The 26,415-nt window shown below is 38.9% G+C and overlaps 2 protein-coding genes across 5 annotated transcripts in view; both read right to left on the reverse strand.

Annotated features, from left to right (window-relative positions):
* tmem94 (transmembrane protein 94) overlaps positions 1-3,330 on the reverse strand; it is a 53,570-nt gene extending 50,240 nt beyond the window's left edge. For 3 of the 4 annotated variants that reach the window (XM_039788896.1, XM_039788893.1, XM_039788897.1), the window contains exon 1: positions 2,652-2,788. The gene's annotated coding sequence lies outside the window, so the exon portion shown is untranslated. Of the gene's footprint in view, positions 1-2,651; positions 2,789-3,269 lie in introns of those variants that run through there. The other variant, XM_039788895.1, reaches the window with a different exon arrangement.
* Positions 3,331-8,047: 4,717 nt separating this feature from the next.
* myo15b (myosin XVB) overlaps positions 8,048-26,415 on the reverse strand; it is a 96,220-nt gene continuing 77,852 nt past the window's right edge. The window contains exons 47-61 of the mRNA XM_039787626.1: positions 23,206-23,536; positions 23,043-23,106; positions 22,312-22,384; positions 22,145-22,221; positions 21,959-22,035; positions 21,219-21,349; positions 20,377-20,471; positions 20,181-20,258; positions 18,079-18,175; positions 16,497-16,645; positions 15,065-15,195; positions 12,428-12,561; positions 11,594-11,727; positions 9,329-9,469; positions 8,048-8,242 (exon numbers count right to left, since the gene is read on the reverse strand). Coding sequence (XP_039643560.1) covers positions 8,156-8,242; positions 9,329-9,469; positions 11,594-11,727; positions 12,428-12,561; positions 15,065-15,195; positions 16,497-16,645; positions 18,079-18,175; positions 20,181-20,258; positions 20,377-20,471; positions 21,219-21,349; positions 21,959-22,035; positions 22,145-22,221; positions 22,312-22,384; positions 23,043-23,106; positions 23,206-23,536 — 1,799 coding nt within the window. The 3' untranslated portion in view covers positions 8,048-8,155. The remainder of the gene's footprint in view (positions 8,243-9,328; positions 9,470-11,593; positions 11,728-12,427; positions 12,562-15,064; positions 15,196-16,496; positions 16,646-18,078; positions 18,176-20,180; positions 20,259-20,376; positions 20,472-21,218; positions 21,350-21,958; positions 22,036-22,144; positions 22,222-22,311; positions 22,385-23,042; positions 23,107-23,205; positions 23,537-26,415) is intronic.

Consider the following 26,415-nt stretch of genomic DNA (forward strand, 5'->3'; position numbering starts at 1 on the left):
TGTATAGCCCAGGGCTCCAGACTGCGACCAAATGGTCGCATTTTAGAGTGTGCGACTAAATTTTACATCCAGTCGCAAATGTGCGACCAGTAAATTTGCCCCCTTTTTAAAACGTTAAACGTGGAAATTTCGTTACCTGAGAGCGTGTAAGCACAAAGCTTATCTGCCCTCTCCTAATGTATCCATGGTCCTCTCTGCATAGTGACAGACGCGCACAAACGCGCAGAGGTGCGGACGGAGCAGACTCGTCGGCTCTGCAGTTTTGTTGAAGTCACAGTTAGTCACGGAAATGCCGATAAAGTTTTTTCGAGTGTGGTTGCGAAAGAGGTCGCGGGGCTGTTGACGTTACACTTCCTGTGAGTCAAGCAGGCACAACGTTGGTTTATCTGCCCTGGGGACTCACTGACAGGCTGAAGGCAGCTTGATTTCTACAGCACCTCTCAGCAACAAGGCAATTCAAAGTGCTTTACATTAATAAGAGCAATTAAAAGCGGTCATGATGAAAATAAAACATGCTAAAAAAGAATAATATAAATACAAGAATAGAAGTTACAGTGAGTAAGAAATTAATAATTATTCAATTCAAGGTTGTAGGGCAGGTTTGGGAGGAGAGAGGGAGGGGTTTATTTTTATTTTAGTTTAGTAGCCTAAACAATGCATGTTTAATTTTAAGTTGAATTCATTGTAATTGTACACTGGAGACCAGAGCTGGTAGGCTATATTTTTTAAATATTTGTACTGTCATGACAGCGATGGTGCTGTCGGTTTACCTTCTATGTTGCATCTTCAAAAGTGCAAAATAAAATGTGAAACTAAATTTGAAACAGCACATTGTAATTTCTGCATCTATTATCAAAGTGGTTATTAGTAATACAGTGGAAATTAGTATAAATGTGAATATTTGGTTAGCATGTTGATTTACGGTGTGTGCCCCTAAATGTTGTGGTTGCGCCCCTAAAATTTTCAGTTGGGGGCCACTGTGCTCCTAGTGAAAAAAGTTAGTCTGGAGCCCTGTAGCCTGGCGGTAGGTGTCTTTTTCTTCTCTCGAAAGTCACAGCCTGGTGGCTGCATTATTTTAGAGCCCAATAGTTTCAGTGATAACAGAATCATTGATGAAATCGTGAAATTGAGAATTTAAAAGAACTATAAGACAGACTTCAAATGGGCCCTACATTAATCCAGAGCTAAAAGCTAACTGGAGATTTGAAAATATGACTATGTCTAAGTTGGTTTTTTTTTTTTATTCCCATTGGCTTAGGTCTGGTGGGGGACAACGTAGGCCCAGTGAGCCACCAGGCTTGCAATAGATTGGGGGAAACCCTGGATCTACATTGAACCTGGTCTACATTGCAATATTAAGACATTGGTTGTGAAATACCATCATGGCTGGCAGGCTTTACTATTTCCACATTAATTTAAGCTGCTTAGTTAGCTTCAATGCTGTCATGTTGCATGGTGTCGGGGCTACAGCGAGAGCCCACAGATGTTAGCATAATAGCTCTATTGAAAAGCAGACAAACTGCTCTCACTCTGACCACATAAGCAGCTTCGTCTGGCACAAAAACCCACTGAACTCGAGAGTCAGCAGTCTCCATTGGCAAAGAGGTGACAGTGCTCAGCCAAACAGAAGAGAAAAACAGCCAGACAGACTGAAAGGTGAGAGGCGAGAATGTACTGACTAAGTAAGTCTGTTCGAGTAACATTAAACACCGAAACAGTCCTACTGAAGGGTCAGAAGTGTAGGTAATGCAAGCACAGTCAACAGGATTCAAGGGTCCCAGTAAAGACATGACAGTGAACTAGCGTGCACATTACCAAGAGCCTCAAACTAAATCAGATAAATGGAATTTAAGGTGCTTTTCATCTATCACCTGTCAAAATGTCATCAGAGAAAAGGTGCAACCAAGTTTTTAAAAGTAAACTTTAGTGACATGCTCACCGTTTGACAATAAATGGCAGAAGTTCGTGTTGTTTTGATGCTTATTATCGTCTTTACCTGGAATTGTCGAACTCCGATAATTGTGTTACAGCACCACAGCAGGCGTCTCCAGTTCAGACAACTAACGTTACGGTACTTTGGTACTAACGTTAGCCATGTTTACAACTGTCACCCAAATAAACCTTACTGCGTGGGTGAGAAGCAGTCGCGAATTGGTCTACTACTAGCTAAATTTAGCAAGCTAATCCGTGTCAGCCGAGCTCAACGGTTTTAAATTGCTTTGTTTTCCTTCCTACAGGCCGCTTGGAAATAAAATATAAGTCACAGTGCTGAAATAAAGAGTAGAAATTGCCTTAAAGACGTCAACTTTAAATGAATAACGTTAGCTGATATCAGGCAGGTGTTACATGTGGAAATGTCGCATCCAAGTGCAAATAATGTTCAAGCATTAGAACAAAAACAACACAACTTCAATTGCTCAAACTACTGCCCACTAATTACGTTGTTTTTTGTGACCGACTGAGGGAAATAACAAGAGAAGCAGTGGCTGGCATTGCTGCTAACGTTACGTCCTCTTCCATAGATGTCAAAGGCATAGCTATGCTAACGTTAACAGAGTGGAGCTTCGACCAAACTGGACTAACACTGTTGCAATATTCGCTAGAACAACACAGCCTGTCAATGTAAAGTATTAATTAGTCTGCAAACTCACCTCGTAATTTTTTAGGTCGTTATTGATATCCTTTTTGAAAATTATGTTTTTCTTTCGAATACAAATGCACTTCTGAGCCTTACTGTACAGCAGCAACAGCAGCCATGTTGGTGATCGTTCTGCCTGGAAGAAGTGTTTTGTAATTGGACAGTGCTAGAGTACTCTGTCCTCTGATTGGCTGAGACTAGAGTGGGCGAAGCTATATTTTGTAAGATTGTTTATGGTTCTATTTTGAAGTAGGAAATCTCACATATTTACTGTAGCTAGCTACCATTTCATGACCCTCCGTCATTGGAGAGTAATATAATAATAATATAATAAAAATAATGTAATAGCTATAACTACAACTATTACAAATGTTTTGTTAGCTGTCATACATAATTAAGTAGCCGCTACGTTTTAACCTATGACTGTATTCTTTTTTTACAGGCTACGGTTTAGCCTGTTTTTAGGCTACTCACCAGCTTGTTCATATTAACGTTAGCTAGCTACATTTTGACCAACATAACGTTACAGAATATTGCATCGTTATATACATATACCGAAACCACGATATGGCATGATGTTCAGTATGAATAAATCTTACACAACTGAATGTCAGTAAATAAAAGAACTTACTTTGATTGCTTCTTTGAGTGAACTGCACTGTATGTCCTGTTCAACCGGTATGTATTGTCCCATTTAAAGCAAAGGCAGCACTAGGAAAAACTGCATTAGTGGAGATATCATAGAGTGTTAAAAACGCTTGTACTTTTACTGAAGTAAAATCTTGATTTCAGGAGTTTTATATGTAATGGAGTACATTTACATTGTTATAATGCTATTTGTATTTAAATGGTCTGAACACTTCTTCGATCACTGTGTGATAATACTACACAAGTTAATCTATGCTAGACTGGCAGAATTCAGTTTTTAATGAGCTTTATACTCTTGAACAAAAATGTATGCGAATAGATCCGAAGTAAAGCAAATGAAAATAACATCTGTCTCTGTGTTTGACTGGGACCGCTGACAGATTATATTGTCAGCCTGGCACAGCTCCATAGAGAGCTCACAGTAGACCAGAAAACTAGACAGAAAGGAGATATGGTGCAGGATGGGGCAAATAACGACTGCCACTGTAGTGCTGACTGGCACACAGTGTTAGTCGAGTCACCAACTGTCGAGTCTGAGTCAAGTCTTGAGTCCCCAGTGTTCGAGTCCAAGTCCGGGTCACCAAAGATCTGTCTGAGTCTAGTCCGACTAGAGTCACTATCACCTGAGTTTGAGTCGAAGACGAGTCACAAGTCCAGAGAATAGCGACTTGAGTCGCACTCGAGTCCAGGACTCGAGTACTCCACACCAAGGAGATTTTTGATTGGATGCCATGGTGCATCATTTTTAGCTAACTAGCTTAGCTTGCAAATTGCTCCATGCTTTCATGCTACACTGGTTACAGAAAATGAGCCGAGCAAAGTTTTCACTCATCTGGCGATAGGAATGTGCTTTCCTACGCTGTGACAAGAGTATGAAGCACTGACAAATTCAATTTTACTCATTTAGCGGCTGAGTAGTTAGCTACCTTGCTAATTCCATGAGCCGAACACATCTAGGTCCCCCTCTCTTTGCTCTGTTTTTGTGTGTTCTTGTGTTTAAGTGTGTTTTTCTCTTTCATTACCATAATATGTGTGTACATGTATTGCACCCCAACCTCCCCACCCCCAACCATTTAGATCTGTTTTTCTTTTTTTTTAACACTCCCCCTACTGCTCCTTTACGTACCATACACACTCACACCTACACACACTTGAAATTCTGCACAACATCTAATACACCCCCATAACAACTACAAACTTGAATGACTGTTGTAAGCAAGGGCATAACTTTGGGTTCAACATTGGGGGAGATCGCCATTTTTGAGCATATCAAACACTTCATTTCCTGCTTTCTAGGGAAATTTTCTGCAAGAATTTGGGCCTTTTCTGCATTGTTATGGTGCAAATGTCTTTATTTGTGTAAAGGAAATAACAGTTTTCTACAATCACTTTGGCACTAATTTCAGAACCTTGACGTAATTTTTCATAAGTCTAGACACAAAAGTCACAACCAATGATCAAAATGCACATTTTTCAAAACTCTAACACTTGTTTCAGTTGCTTGGATACAATACACATAAACCTAAGATCATTTCTTCATTTAACAAAGATCACCTGTTCAATATGACACAACTTAACATCAGAGTACTACTATTTCAAAAGGCAATTCACACATTACATTTCAGATGGTTGTCTATTCATTTCATTACAATCATCTAACTATCAATTGATACAACTGCTGAAAATGATAAGTAACTGTTGCATTACTCTTAATGCATAGTTGTATGGAAACAGACAAAGAATATCCCATGTTTAGATCATGAAAGTTTCAAGATAACGAGATTCATTGTCACCAATTAGTGTGGAGCATGAACCAATTAGAATACATTATCTATTGATGTAATATTTCATCATCCTTCTTTATTGTAATGTACTACTGTTTATCAGACACTGTTTCTATGGTCCCATGTACCACCTTTGAGACTATTTACAGTATTGACAGTACTGTACTGTATGGATGCAGGCCTTGGAATTGCTTGTCCAAGTCTGCCAACTCGTTACTGATGATTGAGATATATAATTTATATAACCTTTATATATAAAGTACTGTATATACAGTATTACTAGATATTTGAGAGCGTTGCACTGGCCAGTTTTGATGTTGTAACCCCCCATCCTCCCTGTTAATTATGCCTATGGTTGTAAGAACCTTATATTAACAACATACTATCAAGTTAGAAACCTGTGATCCAGATTGTTTATTAAAAATGTGGACCCATTTCCCTTTAATAACAACTTGCTAATAAATAGAATCACACATGGTTATACAGTTTTAAGGTATTATCTATGACCCATTAGTACATGACTCATAAAACCACTGGTTACAACTTAGTCTTGTAGTCTTGCACTTCATTTTGATAGTCTTGACTCTGCATACACACACAGGCAGTTTGTCTCCTGTAACCTTCAGGCTGCGTCCCTGCAGTCACTACTGCGTCAACAGAAACTGAGGTCAGGTTGCCTGGCTACTTCCACAGCGTAATTTCACTCGGTTTATAAATCAATACCTGTCAGCCCTGGCTGGACCTGCTTTCCAACTTTCCACTTTCCAAAGATAACCGTTCCTCCTAAAGGGGCTTTAATATGAGTCCTGTTTGTGGGATCCAATGAACAATGGGGCCTAGATATAATCAACCTGAAGTCCACCCTGTGTTCTTGAAAATGAAATATTAAAAGTGAGGATACAGACTAGGTTTAATGACAGCCGACTGGAGAATTAGTGCCACCGACAGTTTATCTTGATGCACTCCACTCCTAGTATGCACATAATGGTAGTAGATGGAAATGCACATTAATTCAAATTTTGTTTTGTCAATTTTCTGAAAATTAAATTTGGATAGAAACCTGTCAAGTGTCTTTATTTTACTTTGCTCATTCACTTCCTGTTGAAGAAGGCCTTTGACAGAAACCTTCACTGATTTTACACATCAAAGTGTGTTTCCAGTAGTGGAACACATTGCAGTATGTACAAAAGGTGTATAGAGCCTTTTCTGTCTCTAGAAGGAGCTGTGTGAAGTCTGATACAGGTCTATGGAGCCATTACAGTTTTCTACAATCACTTTGGTGCTAATTTCAGAACCTTGACATCATTCTTCAAAACTCTAGACACAAAAGTCACAACCAATGATTAAAATGCACATTTTTCAAAACTCTAACACTTGTTTCAGTTGCTTGGATACGAAACACATAAACCTAAGATCATTTGTTCATTTAACAAAGATCACCTGTTCAATATGACACAACTTAACATCAGAGTACTACTATTTCAAAAGGCAATTCACACATTACATTTCAGATGATTGTCTATTCATTTCATTACAATCATCTAACTATCAATTGATACAACTGCTCAAAATGATAAGTAACTGTTGCATTACTCGTAATGCATAGTTGTATGGAAACAGACAAAGAATATCCCATGTTTAGATCATGAAAGTTTCAAGATAACGAGATTAATTGTCACCAATTAGCTTGGAGTATTAACCAATTAGACTGCATTATCTATTGATGTAATATTTCATCATCCTTCTTTACTGTAATGTACTACTGTTTATCAGACACTGTTTCTATGGTCCCATGTACCACCTTTGAAACCATTTACAGTATTGACAGTACTGTACTGTATGCTTGCAGGCCCTTGGAACTGCTTGTCTAATTCTGCCAACTTGTCACTGATGATTGAGATACAAACGTTATATATACTTTATATATACTGTAAAGTACTGTGTACTATTGGGGAACAGTTTTGCAGATTACTGTGATAGATATGAATGCACAATGCAATGTTTTGAACATTGGACAGCCTCTGTTACAAGTGAGGACTGTTTTGAGTTTTGTGTCTAGAGTTTTGAAAAATTACATCAAGGTTCTGAAATTAGTAGCAAAGGGATTGTAAAAAACTGTTTTGTAGCAGAACTATTTGCAAATGTGTGTGGAGAGTTGTGTCACTGTATCTCGATCCATGTGTGCGTAATAAGATTCATAAATGTGTAAAAGAATCTCTAAATCTGTATGTAGATTTGCAAATGTATTGAGATTTGTAAATGTGTAGACAAATCTGTAAATGCATACATAGATCTGTGAATGGATAGACATACATAAACATACATAGATCAAGTCTAAAAATAAGGGTATGCCTATTTACAGTAACATTGTTCCTCCAACTGTCCATACTTGTAAGAAAATATAAAAAAATAAACTCATGAGACTAAATTAATCAACATATTTTTTAACGTTTATAAAGTATTCACATATTACATGACATCATTACAACATTATGTTCCAATAATGATTAACAAACTTAACATTTCAAGAATTATGTCATAGAATTTGAATGCGCATAAGGAATAATTTTAAGGCATTGGTTTATTGATACAATAATTACTCTTTAATCAGAGTAGTACAGTTCAGCTACTTTCCTCTCAGATAACATTATGCTTGAGAGAAAATCAGCATTGAGTGTTCATATTTGGGTTTTTATCCGGTCCATTTCATCATGACTCTTTATGAAGTTACACAAAAAGAAGATATAAAGATAAATTAACAAAAAGGGTAAACACAAAAGTCAGTTACAGAAGCCAGTGATTAACAAAAGCTCTCAATACTGTGTGTGTGAGTGTGTGTACGTGTGTGTGTGTGTGTGTACGTACGTGTGTGTGTAGGTGTGTGTACGTGTGTGTCTGTGTACGTCTGTGTGTGTGTGTGTGTGTGTGTGTTTGTGTGTGTGTGTGTGTGCGTGTGTGTGTACGTGTATGTGTGTGTAGGTATGTGTGTGTGTGTGTGTGTCTGTCTCTGTGTGTGCGTCTGTCAGTGTGTGTGTGTGTGTGTGTGTGTGTGTGTGTGTGTGTGTGTGTCTCTCTTTCTCTCTCTCTACTGGTGATTTGAAATGGAGCTGGTGACTGATGGTCGGATCAACTCTTCCATTATCAGAGCAAGGATGTGGCACAACTCCTTAGCCTGAAAGAGATATCAACAGATTACATCAGATATGACTGCATACATCTCCAGGATTATTAATAGATTATGTTTGACAAATGATTTTACCATATACCAGAATTCCCAGTATCTAACTGTAATAACCTAACCCTGGTGTTTTGATGACATTTCCTTCCTTTCACATTGTTTGGGGTCCAACAGACCCCACTGCTGTATTTGTAAAAAATACTAATAAATTCAAAATTCAGTTTTAAAACCCAGTAAATAGAAAATGATTGACGTAGTAACATTACCTTTTGCCACAAACTGAAATTGCACATTTAAGAAAGGGGACAGAATGATCATGAAACGAGCATAAAGCACTTATAGTACACCAAAAAAGAAAGATGTTTTATTGGCTATACATGATCAAACATATACAGTTAAGGTTAGTTTGTAAGTTGAAAAGTCTATATATGCATTAGTTGTAAGGGACATTCCCGGCATGGACGTTATTACATTTTCATCATTTTTATTTCTGGTGGACATATGCCTCAAAATGTGTCTGTTTGGTCGCCCGGATAGCTCAGTTGGTAGAGCGGGCGCCCATATATAGAGGTTTACTCCTTGACGCAGCAGGCCCGGGTTAGACTCCGACTTGCAGCCCTTTGCTGCATGTCATTTCTCCTCTCTTCCCACTTTCATTTCTTCAGCTGTCCTGTCAATAAAGGCCTAAAAATGCCCCAAAAATAATCTTTAAAAAAAAAGTGTCTGTTTACATTTGTACTGTCTGAAGACAGAGCAAAGAGCCAACCTACATTCTGCCAGAAGCTTGTCGATTGACGTGAAGGGCTAAGGGATACGTAACCACATTATAGCTGTACTGTATGTATATTTTGTTACAATTTGTTAAACCATATTTGTGAATGTTTTCTTGTGAAAAGGGAAGTGTGTTTCCAACCATTATATTACAAAAGAAAAACAAAGCTGCAGAAACAATTACAATCCCAATACCGCTTTAGCAGCTTCCCCCCTGATTTTATTTTGCATTAATATTATAAATCCGCAAAGTAACAAGAGCTTGGAACTACACAACGTGAATATGTAGACACAACTGTAAGTTGCTACCTGTTTGAGATGAAGCGTGACTGTTTTGGGTCGGCTTGGATCGCCATAGTTGATGTCCACAGCTGGCACTTTGCTTTGCTTCTTGGGACGGATGGTGCGCATGGACTGCACGTCCACCAGAGGAATCAGAAACACTCGCTCCTGCAGAACAAAGACTTGCACTATTATGCTACTTGCACATTGGTTACTTCATATTTAATATTATACATATTTCCTTTTGTCATATATACTATGTTTGTAGCTAGAAAAATCTATTCTACACGTGTACATTCTTTTTCATCCCTCTAAGAAGATTTTTTTCAGTAGTTCTGGCATTTTTATCTTTGCTATCTTATTTTATCTTATTTATTATTTCTAGTATATTTCTTGTATTTGCTGTATGTGTGTGAGTGAGTATGTATGTATGTATGTCCATGCTGCTTGTAACAGAGTCATTTCCCAGTTTTGGGATTAATAAAGTCTATCTATCTATCTATCTATCTATCTATCTATCTATCTATCTATCTATCTATCTATCTATCTATCTAAGAAACATTAATCAGGTGGCTGTATGTAAGGTGCCCGTGTCATACACTTCACTTCAGCTGCTGGAATATATCTGATGACCCTAATGTGTCATCAGATATTAAGGAAACATGCTTAGATGAAATACTCTCTTTTCTGACAACAATGCTTAATGCCAGTATTGTCTTTTTGAAATTTCCGTTCCGTGACGGAAATTCTGTTTATGTTTTGGCCTGTGTGTGGTTATCAACGGCCCAGTTTGACAGCCAGGCGTGGTTGCCAGATATACCTGTAAACACGTAAACCCAGCATGCTACAGCCGTAACGTTAGGACAGCCGTGAAAGCAGCAAACAAACAAACAGGATCAACGGAGATAGATTCTACCCGACCTAAAAAAAACAGCAGGTTTCTAACAGTTGCGTGACCGGAGACGTGACAAAACCCTGGTAAATATTGAAGATGTATTTGAAAGATGGAGACAGCTTAAGAGCCCAAAAGGATGGCGAGTTGGCTAATTTCCTCCAGAACAGGTAGCTAAACATTAGCTTCAGGCTAATTTATCACAGCCACTAGGGCCAGGCATTTTATGTCATTTCAACATTTGTGTACTCACATTGAATTATATAGCTAGAGTACCCGAGTTGGTTACTCGCTAAAACAATTGAGACACAGCCAGTAAAGTGATCCCGACTGGTCCTGGCTAACTCCGCCATGCTAACCCTGCTAAGCGCTAACGTTACCGGAGGACCAGGCAAGCGGGCCACGGCTGTTTACAAAGTGTAGCCTGTTCAGCAGCCGTAGCCGACAACGGTGAGTTATTTTAAGCCATGAGAGGGGGGCTGTAAATCGGGAAGAGAGTTTGCAGTGTGTTCAGCGACTGTTGCCGTGATTCTAAGCCAATAAAGTGTGTTCAGTCGGGTGGCGAGGACGGCAAGGTAGCTAACGTTAGTGTTATTTTTAGCGGTTCCCATCGTAAATCTAAGTTGAGGAAATGTGTCTGTAGGTCGGCTGGAGAGGACGGCGAGGTTGTGCTGTTTTTAGTGGTTCCTGCCATAATTCTAAGCCTAGGAAGGGTGCCTGTCAGTTGGGTACAGAGCTCCGCGTGAGCACGGGCTTTTATGACAATATAGCCAGCATCTAACATTAGCTACTGAACTTCGAGTCTGGGGAGGAGGGAGCGGGGGAGACGACTCTCTCCAGTATTTTGAATTTGTACTGCAGTAACTATTTTAAACACTAGCTGTCAGTATTACATATTGCACCTTTAAGGAAAGCAGGTTGGAAGAAAATTGTACCCCTAAAGCTGTTCTGGATTCATCATTCAAAAATGGTGCAACAAAGTACGGCGGTACATTGTGAACAAACTAAAATGTCACTGAAATATATAACAAAACACATAAGTGACATTGACATCCTTAAAGAGGTACATTCCTGCAGAAAAATGTATACCTTATAATAATGAATTACTTTACCGATTAATTAATAAACACATCAGTTTGAAAACGGTAACATTTTAATATCATGAATATGGCAAAAATGTCCAACACCAATGATGTCTATAGCAATGCTGTCAAAAAGTGAACTGGTCAAACCAGTGTACCCAGTCACACAGTCAACCAGATTTAAACGTGGACCAAGTATGACTCCATACAAATAATCTTTAATATTGATAAAATAACATATTTATCGCCATACGATTTTCTAGGATTAAAGTAGTAATTAGTAGGAGAGTGTTTGAGTGCTATGGCTGCTGAAAGTACCTGTGTTTTGGGGTGAAGGAACAGCACCCCCTCCTGGCTGATGCTGACCATGCATGGGGAGGGACAGCCCCGCTGGCTCACCTTCTGGGCCAAGAAAGTGCTGGAGCCAAACAGAGGCAGGGTGCTCAGAAACTCTGAAAGACAGAGTATGCAGACAAATACAATTATCATCAGGAGAGAAGAGAAGAGAAGAGAAGAGAAGAGAAGAGAAGAGAAGAGAAGAGAAGAGAAGAGAAGAGAAGGTTTTTTTTGGTTTTCAAAGTCCCTTTATTGGACCATTTTCAGAGAAGATTCACAATCACAGAAATCAAAAACAAAAAACAAGACAAAGACAAACCTAAACAAAATTTTAAAATTTAAAAAAAAAAAACCTAGTAAACAAATATGTGCTTTTCTTAATCAAAAATTAATACCAACTCTCCATCCTCCCCCACGGAGCATAACACCTCTCCTACAGCCCACAAATTACTGAAATCCAGCAAATTGTCCATCATCTGGTAGTAGGAATGTTCCACCCTCAATCGGGCCTTGACCAGTCCTTCCAGAACCGGCACTGGCTCTACACTACCAGCACCCTGAGCCCGGTTCCTGCGTGTTAGCCAGATGGCCAACTTTGCCGTCGTAAAAAAAAAAGTTCAATAAAATGTGAACAGTCTCTTTTCGCTTTCTGTATTTTGGACCAAAAATGAACAATTCCAAAGAAAAAACCTCCCCAAGCTAGTGTTTCCACCTGAAAACAAAAGAAGAGAAGAGAAGAGAAGAGAAGAGAAGAGAAGAGAAGAGAAGAGAAGAGAAGAGAAGAGAAGAGAAGAGAAGAGAAGAGACACTACCCACCAATGAATTGTATTTTGGCGTCTTGAGGGCTGAGGGTGTGCATGGCAGCTATGTGGGCCAGACAGAAGGAGTGGATCTCTTCGTGTTTCTTGCTGAGGCCGTCCTGTGAGGGCAGGTACTCCTTCATCTCCGGCCTGGTACAGAAATACAATCAGCACTTAGACCACATAAAGAGTCGGCATATTAGTCAACTTGAATGAATGAATGAATGAATGAATGCTTTATTTAAAAAAAAAAAATACAATAAAAACTAAAAGAACAAAAACTAAAACTAAATATTAATTTAACATGTATGAAAAGGAATAGGAAGAAGCAGAAGCTTGTTTAATCCCCCTTTTCTCCTCCCTGAGCCCCCCTGTATAATAATCATCATGAATGGCTTCATATTTATATCATATATTTGACACATTTGTTACTATTTCCTACATATGTATATTTATTTTTAAATAAATTTATATTTACACCATAGAGTGTATAAAAAAGAAAACATACATATTTACCCATGTATATATATTCACCATAGAAAATAAATAATGTAAGTAAACAAATAAATAAATCATCTGTGAGAACAGAACCCCTGTTTATTGCTTTATACATTGTTTGTTCCCATTAAAAATGAATCAGTGAATTTCAGTTATTTTTATTTTGTTCTCTGTAACATGTATTATGAATTATCCTTATGGCTCTTTTTTTTAATATAGATAGTGATTACAGTGTACATTTACACAAGTATTGCCCCCAAACCTCTGCACAGTAATTCAAATATACCAATGAACAGTAAAGAATGTGGTGTGATTTGTGGTCCAGAACCTTAACTGAAACTTAGGCGTTCAGTGATGACAACAGTAGGGCTGTGTATTGGCAAGAATCTGGCGATATGATACGTATCACGATACATGGGTCACGATTCAATATATTGCAATATATTTCGATACTGTGCTTAAGGTGATATATTGGGATGTTTTTAAAGTATAGTTAACAGTGGCATTTACTGCATTTATTTCACTTCTGTGACAATCTTCCCTGAATATTTGAAATGTAAATCCAAAACACAGATAATGCTAACAAAATGACTAACATCGACATGTATGGCTTTTTGTATTCTGGTCAAAATGAAATGCAAATGTTCTTCATTTTAAATTATGAACACTTTTTTTAATTAATAAAGTAACACCTTAATATATAATGTCCCTTTATGTCCAGGACCTTTTAGGGAAAATAAATTTATCATATGATTAGACTATTTGCAAATCTTAATCTTCTCGAAAATAATAATAATTCTTTCAAAATAACACTCCAATTAAAATTAAGCATGCGATTATTTGCATAGTATGGAACCCTCATTAACGGTGCTGTAGGTAGGATTGCAAAGATCCAGGACTTAGCCAAAAAATTTGAACATCCGACAACTTCTCAGTCCCTCCCCCCTTTCTGCTAAAGCCCAAAACAGTCTCCTAAGCCCCTCCCCCCACAAGGGAGAATGAATGCATGAGCAGTGATTGACAGGCAGTTAGACACCTCCCCTGGCCCTGACTGGTTCATCTGAACAGGGAGCGGTGGTGCCAGATTTTAAATGACCTGCTTCATGTAGTTCTACTGGAACATAGGGTCAGTTTCAGCAAATATGACAGAAAGTTAGTTTTATAAGTCTTACCTACTGCACCTTGAAACATGAACAGTATTATAAATAGAACATAAATATACATTTATTTTTCATAACAATGTAATCTGCAATATTACAGTATAGCTCCAAAGAATATTGGAATTACAAGCAAGTAACAAATAAGCTGTCTGATCAAACGTGATTTTGCACTAGCACAAGACACAATAGTACAGTTACAATGAGAAAGTTGGAATTAGGTGCTTCTAACGTTACTTCGGGTCACTTTTCCCAGGTTGTAAACAGTTAAGATGGATGTTAATAAAACAGACCGATAAGAAAAGATTCATTTCTAACCATTAGCTCACATAACGTTACTGTCTGAATGTGCAGTTAGCCAAAAACGGAGGCCTTTGCTTAGCTTTAACGCTAGTTTGGGCTGAGCAATAAATCAATAAATTAAATTTTAAATGAAGTTAACTGTTCACACAATTCAGTAACGTTAGCTATTTAAATCAGCTGGAATGTAACATTTACGCATTAAAATGTCTACAACTAGAACTGTACCTCCAGCATGGAACTCCCTTAAAAACTACTAACTGTTGTTTTTACATTTCTGTTTGTGTGAACCAGTGAATTTTAGAGCTGTTGGTAGGTGTTTTTTTAAACTTTGGACAGAGCCATCTTAGCTGTTTTTCCCTGAGAAGTTGTCGATGTTCAAATGTTTTGGCTAAATCCTGGATCTTCTCTTACCTACGGCACCTTTAAACACAGTTATCCTACATAAAGTGGTTCAAAAACGGAGTAACCTGGGCTTAGGCAATTCACATATGTATTTGTGGGAGGAATCAAAGAAGCCACTATCTACACATTTGATTGTTTGAGAGTTTAGTCAGTCACTAAGGAATGTGTGTATTTTATATCTTAGTGGTACATTAGTTGGATTGATTTCTGTTGAGCTGTCCAGTCTCCCGACGTCTTCCGTTTCTAAACTGATCAGTGTTGTGTTACTGTGAGTGTCAGTGTGTGGGACTCACAGTGAGGGCAGATCCTTCAGTCCCTGAGCCACGTGCTGCAGGGCTGCCAGCTCTGCTATCTGCTGGACGGATGAGGAACCACCTGCAGCAGATGCAAGCGACAGCTGCCCACTCAGGTAGTCACCCAGGAGCTACACACACAAACACGCACGCACGCACACACACACACACACACACACACACACACACACACACACACACACACACACACACACACACACACACACAGAGATAACAATGAGATGGACCAGTGGATGTACTAATAATGCTCCTGTCACCAGGCTATAAGTCAGGAGTGTCAAACTCAGTTTAACTAAGGGCCACACTCGGAATCAAATGAGAATCACATCAAGGGCCAGACCAGTTTATTGACAGGCTTTTATTTCATCGAAAATTCTAATATCTTTGACTGTATTGTTGCATGTCTCATATAGTCTTCTCACTTACAGTTTGGTCAACACAAAGTCCTAAAAAAGTCAGGAGAAAAGTTCCCCAGCCAACATAGAAAAGAAGTGCCCAATAGGTCGGAGAAAGTGACAAAAATGTCGCATAAGTGACATAAACATTGGAAAACGCGGCAAAAACTAGATGGGCCGAAATTGATTGTGAACCTAAATTGATATGTGGGCCAGATCAAAATCTGCACTGGCCCGGCGTTTGACACGTGAAGCCAAAACATCTGGATCGCCCCCTGGTGGCTGGCTGCAGTAATAGGTCATAAGCCATGCCCCCTCCATGTTAGCGGATGGGACATGGGCTAAAAACAAAAAAAAAAAAAATCTAAGTACACTTCAAATAAATGTTTTCCAAAGATGGTTTCAGTCATTTTGGCGACCAATGGCGCCCCCTGTTGATGCTGTACAGACGCCGGTGATTAACGGTGAGAAATAGAAATAAATAGACAACATAAAATAACATTACACATCAAAACAATACACATACCATTGTGTACTACTACAGGTTATGTTTATTAAATGAAGCCCAAAATATGTCGCCGACTAGAAATCGCTAGTATCAGCTAGCGCTAGCTATCGTCAACGTTAGGTAGCTGCTAGCTAACGCTGGCTAGAAGCGGTTTGTCGTGACTGTGACTGGAACGCTACCAAGTCGTGAGTCGTGACTTGAAGTTGTAACTTACGGGATAAAAATGGTGTCTGGAACGCAGCATTAGAACGCCATCACAAAGAAAGAGGAAGGTGACGGATATCCGGCCTAAACGAGGGACATTCGGCGGAATTTCCTGCGACAACGAAGCAATCCTGGAAGTGGAGCGTCATGAATACAGACTACTACAGCGCAGACTCTGGCTCCAAAAGGAATAAAATTAAAGATGACAGCGCCCATATTCAGGAGATTTGGGCTTCACTTTTTGTACAGTGGGAGGAAGTGTAGACTCCTTCCTCCATCTTTAGTTCCAGTGTGTGGTTGTCACCTGCTGGTAGTGGAACGCCACGTAGAGGTCACTGTTGAAGGACAGAGGCTGACTCCACAGCACTCTTCTCAGGGACAGGAAGATGGAGCCGTCGTCCAGCAGGAAGTCAAACAGATACTCCTCAGCATGGAGGGGACGGATGATCCCATCTGACAGAGGATGAGCACAGGACACTGATCTGTTCATCTGGCTCACTTCTCATCATTTTATCTGTTTAACATGGACCTAATATGGCATATAAGAGGTTCCCTCAATTAATAATGTTCAATATCTTTAAAGTGTCTAAAGGTTTCTCTTTGAGATTTCTGCTGCCACCCCAACATAATAAAGGTGAATGGTTTTTATTCTACGTATCTGTATTTTATGGATTGTTTTTAACAACCTACAGTTCATGTACGTATTAGCCACTGTTTAGAGCCTTTATTTATTTATATATTTAAGCATATATATTTTTTAATGAATTCATTTTTGTCGATTTAGGGGTAGGTGGGTGAATGGGGCTGGGGGGAGGGATATTGTGTTATGTGTGTGTGTGTGTGTGTGTATGTTTGTGTGTGTGTATGTGTGGTGGGAGGGATACTGTATGAAGCACCTTGTGCTACATTTACATGTATGAAAAGTGCCATAAAAGTAAAGTCTGATTGATTGATTGATTGATCCACTATGAGCTCAAAGTGTTGATAGGTTATTCAGAGTAAGGGGGACACTGTTTTCAGGGAGGAAGGTTGCTGTTAAATTTAATAAAACAATGTAAATGTGTATTTCCCCATCAAAATTACAACATTTCAAAACAAGCCTTGGTGTGGTATTACTGTCGTCTGTACAATCATTTGTCATTTCTGAGCTGGATGTTTCGCATGTTAGAATGTGCTGATCACATTCACATAGTTCCACATTCATACCTGGAAGCTGCCCAGTACCACCACAGTCTGATCTGCTGGCCACTGAGCAGCTGCACTGGAGCGGTTGGGGTTAAGGGCTTTGCTCAAGGGCACCTCAGTGGTGGTGATGAGGGAGGGACAAGTGCTGCTCTTTCACTTTCCCCACCCAGATTTTATTTATTTGGGGAGTGAACCGACGGCCTCCCGGTCACAAGCTCGGTTCTTTAACCTTTAGGCCACTGCTGCCCCAATTGCCACTTCAATTCAATTCAAAAAGTCAGGTCAGGTCTTTTTGATTTTGTCGAGTCTTAAGTCATCAGATACAAACTTAAATCCGACTCGAGTCCAAGTTGTGTGTCTTGATTCCACACCTCTGATAGGTACTACTAGAGCTTAGTGAGAAAATGCAAAATTATGTAATTTGGATGACATGACCCTTTATATTTGGCTAATTCACACAAACAAACAAAAATCTTTTTAGAGTTATATGTTCTGGAAGTTTTGTCAGTGGAAAAGACACTGAATCTACCTGTAAAACTAGGAGGAATCACATTTAACTCAGGATAGAGACTTCTTATATACAACTAGCTAAACAAAGCCTTTTTTAATCTAAAGTCCAAAGACTGTCTCACATCTACAAATCATTGTAGAGTCTAACTGTACATTCTATATTCATTAGAAACACTATCAGTTTGATTTACCTCCATGTCGGTTGGCGATGATGGAGAACTCTTTGAATTCTGCGAGATTTGAGATGCCCATTTCTTTACAGATCTCTGTTACCACATTGGCTGCCATCTGGAGGAAAATACAAAACCACAGAGATATTGATAATACACAAAAGAACTCTGGTTTTGTTCATAGATCAGTAGTAGAGCCCGACCGATTTATCGGCGGGCCGATATTAGGCATTTTCCAACTATCGGTATGGGCATTTTTTTATATTTATTTATCAGAATCATTTATAATGATAAATAAATTATTCTGATAAATTAATATTTATTTAGAAAAATATGCACAACATTTAAACATTATACATTGTATACATTAGATGCACATTCCGAAAAAATTTAATAAAATATAAATAAAGCAAATGTATAAAACAAATCAGCAGACACCCTACACCCACTAAACTTAGAGTTTGAGTTGCTTCCATCTGGCCGTAGATTCAGGGTTCCAAGGGCGAGTCGAAACATTTATAAGAGATGTTTTATTCCCCATGCCATACATGAACTTAATTTAAAATTTGAAATGTGTTAATTGTGGATCGAAACTTACCTTATCTTAATCGTCTGCACTGTTTTCCATTCTGTTGTTGCATGTTGATGGTATTAGTGTTATACTGTTAACTGTGTATTTTAATGTAATTTTAAATTGGTGTCATTGATGTATATCTGTCGGAGAAGTCGAAGACAAATTTCCACTAAGGTAGACAATAAAGTCTAATCAAATCAAATCAATCAATCAGAATGTTAACAGTAGAAAAAGTCTGACCTTGTCTACATTATTTCATTTATTTTCTCTAATAGCTCTGACCAGCAATCAATATTCGAGGTTTTGGCATCATGTAAACGTGCTGTAGAGAGCTCTAGCTGAGCAATATCCCGGTAAGAAGAAAGCCATTTCTTTACTAACAATGTATGTGGTGGTTTCCAGCGACAAGCTATCATTCTTTTGGCGGCTGTCAAACCAGCCAAAAGAAGACGCCTATTGTTAATAGTTAGCTTTAGAGACGATGTGTCATTGAGCAGAAGCAAATATGGTAAGAAAGGGATGGGTCGTTTAATGATACTAGACATGATAGATGAAACACTATGCCAAAATCTATTGACCTCTGGACACTGCCACACCATATGGTAAAAAGTAGCAATGGTATTGTCTGGGCAGAAATCACAGTATGGGTTGTCTCTGAGTTTCAGTAGTGTATCATTTGATGATCAGGATTTCTAGTTGATAAAAGATATATTTGACCAAACCACGCACAAGTTTCATATCTTAAAAGGTCCCATGGCATGAAAATTTAACTTTATGAGGTTTTTTAGCAACAACATGAGTTCCCCCAGCCTGCCTATGGTCCTCCAGTGGTTAGAAATGGTGATAGGTGTAAACCGAGCCCTGGGTATCCTGCTCTGCCTTTGAGAAAATGAAAGCTCAGATGGGCCGATCTGGAATCTTCCCTTTATGACATCATAAGGGGAAACGTTACCTCCCCTTTCTCTGCTTTGCCCGCCCAGAGAATTTGGCCCACCCATGAGAGAGAGACATCATGGCTTTTAAACGAGCAAAGTGGCAGTTGGTCAAGGCCACACCCCCCCCCCACAAACGAATTGACAATTTAACTAATACAATAGGCACAACAAAAAAACAATACATAACAACTAATAAAGAACTTAGATACAGTATTAGGACATAAGCTATATAAAAAACTTAATACAGTATTAGCCACTAATATAAAAACTTCAGAATGACCACAATATAAAAAAACTCAGATAGTATAGGCACAATATAAAAAAACAGATACATATAGGACACTAAGCAATAAAAAACTTCAATAGTATTGGCACAAAAAAACAGATAGTATAGGGACCACTAAGCCTAATAAAACCAGATACAGTATTAGACCACAATCTATATAAAAGAACTCAGATACATAGACACTAAGGTCTATATAAAAACTAATACAGTATTAGGGACCACTAAGTCTATATAAATGCATCCAAAGAGCATCAAAATTTGTATCGATATTGGCCTTAAAAATACTTTATCAGTCAGGCTCTAATCAGTAGGTATGAATAAATCTTACACTGAAGCTGCGTATCTTGACGGGGAAATCCACTCCTCCTGGCAGCTGGATGGGAAAACGTCGAGATGTTTTGCCAGCCTGCAGAAAGCCAAGACACTCAGAATCAGTTGGGGTTGTAAATGCAGATAATGATGATGGAATGGGACAGTTGAAATACACCATGATTTTATTTGCTTGAGTGTGTGGGTTAACTTGCCAGAATGGCCTCCATCTCTACGTGTGAGGGGATGTTACGGCGGCCGCCAAAACGGAGCGATCGCTGAAGGTTATCCTGACACACACACGCCAGCTCTGAGGACACACGCGTAGACACATGTTATAAAGAGTGGGTGCACTGAAAGACACATCTGAATAAAGCAGGCTTTTTTTCAACATTACAATGACTTGTGAAGAACTTTTGTGGTATTGTGCAGGGTGTGATTACAGCCTTTCTGGTCTACATATCCCTGCTTCTGCTGAATTATTTGTATCCCCGATGGAGACAAAATGTTTCCCCCCCTCAAAGTGATCAATGCTACTTTACCAATAGACCATAAATTATATACCTAAAATAGAAGTATTTTTAAACTAAGTAAAGCGCTGTAACGTGAACACATAGTGCCATAGAACGATAAAATCTGAGCAGCAGTTGCTGGTTGTATTTAGCCACTACAGAGCTCCAGGACTCTGTCTACCAGCAGCAGTTGTTTAGCCGCCAATAGGTGACTGTGAGCCGGCTACTGGCACCGCCAGATGACGCTCCTTTCAGGGGTCGTGCTAGTGGAGTTTAGCCAGAAAAAGTGAGCATCACGCGGCGATGACATTTAAGTTTAGGCACCAAATCGACTAAGTTAAGTTTAGTAAAAAAGATTGGATTTGGATTAAAACACTCCCGAGGAACAAACAAGCGTTTCCTGGGTGAAAGTATTTTGTTTTCGCTGCGAAGTGAACTCAGCTCTCCGGCTTGAAAACGCTGTGTTTTATGTTGAGACCACGTTGTGCTATTTCATTCATTTCACACCCTGGTATTGTGTATGTATTGTCTTGTGTTTCTTCTACCTTGGTATGGATGTTCGTAGTCCTGAGAGATTTCGCGTAGGTGACGCGCGACATACGGCTGCAGAGTACCAGAGCAGAGGAAGAAGCCGGTCGTCACGTTGAGCAGCCGCCAGCCGAGGGTACAGGAAGATCTGTGAAGACAACACATCACAGAAAATAACATTTTGAATTCGAATTAAACCCTTACAATGCTAAAGTTTGTATGAGAGTGTGCTCCTAGCGTACTTTTATAATATAATAATGACCATATCATGAAAATATTTGACTAAAGCGTTTCGTAAGAGAGAGAGGTGGATGCACTCAGAGCAGACAGCGGTCGGTGAGCCTGTACACATATAAATAAAATTATTTATGAACAACTTTCAAATCTACCTCTACACTGTCATCTGTCCAACTAAAATAAGAATAATAAATAAATAAAAGCTCTGTGCAGCTGAGGGAGTTGGCGATAAGTGTCTGTCACTATAAGCGACCACGTTCCTATTAGCCATAGTCATTTGATCCATAGTTAACAGCTTTAAAGCATGTCATACTTTTGTATGTCATGAGCACAGAGGCATTTGCAAGGACTTAAACCTATTTCATTTGTTGAAAATATCAGTTTTAACCAGTTGCCTACTAAGACTGACTTACTGATATTTGGTTAATTTACGAATTTATTTGAATTAATTTATTTCCTGTTAATACTCAGAAATAACATGTATTGAAACGGTTACCTACAACCTAAATAAATGACTTACTTGGTTGGGTTGTTGGTGGTTTGCTTGATGACCTGGCAGTAGATTTCATCTCTCAGCAGCTCCTTTTCCTTCCCTAACTGAACAGAAGAGAGAAACTCTATAAATGGCATCAAAGTCTATTTGAAGTTTGTCAAACTCAGAGACACTCTATAAATGCAGTCGATTAGACACACTGTTTGAACTGACCAGTAAGATGTGGCGCATGCAGTCTAACTGGGTGTTATTCTTCTTCATTGGCATGTCATCCATGAACTGCATCAGGTCTGGAGGGACAGATAAATGGGAGGATGACGGAGGAACAGAATAGCAGTGGTTTCAGTGTGCATTAGTGTGGTTAGTGTGGATGCACTCACTCATGAAGCACTGGACAGATAAATCATTGATTTCAGGATCATTGTACAGAATGAGAGACTCCTGTATGGGAACCTGGATGAACAAAACCCGATGAAGTCAGAGATGTATTTATTTAGGAAGTATAATTGACATCAATAAGATTAATTATGTTCCAATATAATAATCCAATTAGAATGTCTAATTTTGGAGTGAGGTGTTCAACATGAGATTTGTAGGATAATCTGCTATTTAACCACATTTCTAAGTACATGGGTGCCACTATCAGCTTTCCAATAAAGACAACATGCACAAAAATAATCTTTACAAAAAGAAAGAAAATATTTTAATTTTATAATTTCAAGAGTTTGGATCAGAGTAAAAATATCAGAGCTCGAAGCTCTTGTGAAATTCTGATATTTTATATATCATTTTGAAGTTTATAACAAGCTTTAAAAGGAATAAAAGTCTGGAGGTAAAAAGCAAGTGTTCTGAAGAAGGCCTGTTCTATAGTAGATCTGATAGTATCATTAGTATAAAATGTTAGATTGGAAAATAATTATTATTTACAGTATGTTCATAGTAAATTGTGGAGGGCCCTAATATCGATCCTTGTAGGACACCTTTAACAACCATTTGGGGACTTGATTTGAAACCACGGACAACTGTTGTAAGCAGAACCATTAAAACCAATTGACAGCACTTTATTTAAAGAGGTAATATATATGATGTTAGAGGGATTGTACAGTCTTACCCCTGTGTGTTGAACCGCCTCTGAAAAATTCCTTCCAGTTACTGGCAGACCTGTAGTCCCCGCTCTTTAATAAACAAATAATGGTAGCCCAAAATAAGTCACGAAGAGTTATGAACTTAAACCAAGAAAATCAACAACAACAGTTATCATTCTTCTATCATACCTAAAGTACTTCATGGCAAATTCAGCCATGCCTGAGAGGATCTCCAAGTCAAGGACTGAGCCCTGGAGTGAGCTCTGGACTGATCTCTGAACCGATCCTGGGGCCGAGGCCTCTCTGCGGGGTCGCCCTGAATCAGTGCTGCCCGTGTGTTTGCTGATGAGACCTGGAGACGGGCCCCTGGATGGACTGACAGGTCTAGTGCCCCTCATGCTTTTCCTCCTGTCATCTCGTCGTTCAAGGTGTATACAGTGGTAGTCTGGGGCCGCAGATGGCTGGGTGAGGTCCTCTGGGAAGAGACCAGAGCGACCTCCTTTGGAGCCAAAACACCAGCCTAATGGACCGCACACAAAAATGTTATTTGATGTGATGGAGATTTTGATATCCATTAAACAACAAACATAATAAGGCATATTTATCTAAAAACTTAAAACTAAAAACTAGAATAGGGTCGATTTCTGGTTACACCGGTCCGGTCCAGTGTACGAGGCTAAACCGGTTAGCTTTTATGCTAACCGGTTGAACCGGCATTTGTCACGATTTAATTTTGCTCAAGCGCAGCGGCGCTTTCTGCTGCAGTCTCAAATAAAACTGCTGAGAATCACTGACCCCACCGCCATACACAGACATGTATTGTTATATGGATTTATAGAAAATTTGCTAGGAGTAAACTACTTTTTACTTACTTACTAATGTTAGCTTTAGTGTAGTAAAGCTTCATTTAATGTATAGTAACTGGTAATGTTAGCTTAGCTCACTAAACTTTCCAGGTAGCAGCCCAACACTGGTAATAAGCAATATGACAATGCTTTTGGTGCACATTTGTTCCTTTGTTTGGTCGGTAATTAACACGTAGCATCGGTGTAGATGCGTGTTTATGCCAATCAATAACTTGTTGTCCAAGAGTTCAAACTTAAAGTTGGATATGACAATCCATTTATTTTAAATAAAAAAATAATCAAACAAAATAATAGTTCTTCTTTTAGTCTTACCACGTTATCATATACCTAACCACGTTTTCACCATACACCTAACCACGGTCAAAAAACTGTAACCTTGCTGTGCGCAACACAGCTGAACCAATTACGACACATTAAAATAAACTTTTTCCACCCCCAGCGTCACACGCTGGTTGCCAATCAAATGGCTCCAATTTTATATGGCTATATAAGACATAACAATCAAACAAACACATACATGGAGCCATATAAAACTTAAATGAAACATTTTCAAAACTGCAAAATTAGGCTACCTTAAACAAAATTCCATTATTCAAAAAATGTTTTTAGAGTCTGCTTAGCATGTCAACTTTTTATGCTGACAATTCATTTTCTACTAATAGACACAATTTTGTCAATGGTCTTTCAATAATGTTTGTTTTTGTCTGGAGATCTGTACATGCCGGACTTGTCAGGGAATGTTTTGATTACTTTTCCAATTATCCAGGAATTTCGTGGGGCTGTGGCATCTGCAAACAAAACAATGTCTCCTGTTGCAAGATTACGTTTTGTTTTGTTCTACTTTTGCCTTTCCTGTAGCGAAGCAAAATATTCCTTTGTCCATCTTTTCCAGAATAAATCTGAAATGTACTGTGCCTGTTTCCATCGTCTTCTTACATACTGGTCCTTTTGATCAAACAGTCCCGGAGGCAAACTTGGTTTCCTTTTCAATGTAAGAAGATGGTTTGGTGTCAGAGGTTTTAAATCGTTAGGATCTGCAGAGACTTTGGTAATGGGTCGATGGTTTAAGATTGCTTCAGCTTCACATAAGACAGTGACCAAAGCTTCATCAGCTAAAGTTTGTTGGTTTAAAACAGATATCAGCACCTTCTTAACCAGCCTGATCATGCTTTCCCAAGCACCGCCATGATGTGAAGCTGTTGGTGGATTGAAACTCCACTTGATGTCCTGCAGTAAATACATGCAGCAAAGCCTTTTCAATTGTCCCATTGTTCAATTCTGCAATTGCTCTTTTTAGCTCCGTCTCTGAAGTTTGTGCCATTATCTGAGCGGAAATGTGACACTGGGCCTCTCCGACATATAAATCGACGAATCGCACTGATGCAAGAGTCTGTGTCTAGTGAATGTGCCACTTCTAAATAAACGGCTCTGCTTGCTAGAGGTGTGAATCTTCACTGATCTCCCGATTCGATTACGATTATCATGTCAGCGATTCAATTCGATATCTCGATGCATCACGATGCATCACGATGCGTCAAATACATTTTTACTATTAAAGCCATATAGGATATTTAATTCATAGCTTTTCAAGCTTCAAAAACAAAACATTCTGCAGTGCTCATTAGAGCACTAAATAAATTGGATACATAAAACTACAGCACTGAGCACATGGCACTTCCTGAATGTGCAAAACATAACAGAATATGTAAACAGAAATGTTGTTAGGCATACATTAAATTGTAAACAGAAATAATCGATTATGGCCCAGCCGATTATCGATGCAGCATCGTCCATGTCCATGATTCGATGATTCGATGCATCGATTATTTGATTAATTTCAACACCTCTACTGCTTGCCATGCACGTAAAGATGACTCCATAACATTTCACATAGGAATGGCCTTGCTTTACCTCAATTGGTCCAAAGTAATCCACCCTGACATTTGTGAATGGAGTTAAGTCTGGAGTAGTTCTTTCTTTGGGCAGGTCAGCCATCTTTTGATCACACATTTTTCCTTTGTGACGCTTGCGAAAAGCATAACTTGACAAGATTTTTCTTGCAGCTTCATTGGCATGTGTGATCCAATATTTTTCCCCCAACCTGGAGAGGATGTGATTTCTCTCTCCCCCCATGCCTTATCTGTTCATGGATATGTCGGAGGATTAACATGGAGATGTGCTGATCTTTTGACTGGATAATTGGGTGTTTGCTTTCTTCTGGCATAGCAGCCCTGGACAGCTTTCCACCAACTCTCAGCAGTCCGTCTCCTACAACAGGGTTGAGCTTGTAGATGGGACTACTCTTTTTCACAGATTTTCCAAACAAAGCACAAATCTCATCGTTAAATCTTTCCTTTTGGCAGAATTGGATGATAGCATTTTCTGCCATCTGTCATCTGTTGACAAATCTTGTCCCATTAAGCTTCTGGCTTTCGATCAATCAATGTAATTGAGATGCAGAGGAGTATCCAACAGAAGTTTTTTCCTTTTATCGACTCAATTCCAGCAGAGCCTTCTTGATTTTCAATATCCA

Source organism: Perca fluviatilis, chromosome 21 (genome assembly GCF_010015445.1).
Source record: "Perca fluviatilis chromosome 21, GENO_Pfluv_1.0, whole genome shotgun sequence".
In the NCBI taxonomy this organism is placed as follows: domain Eukaryota; kingdom Metazoa; phylum Chordata; class Actinopteri; order Perciformes; family Percidae; genus Perca; species Perca fluviatilis.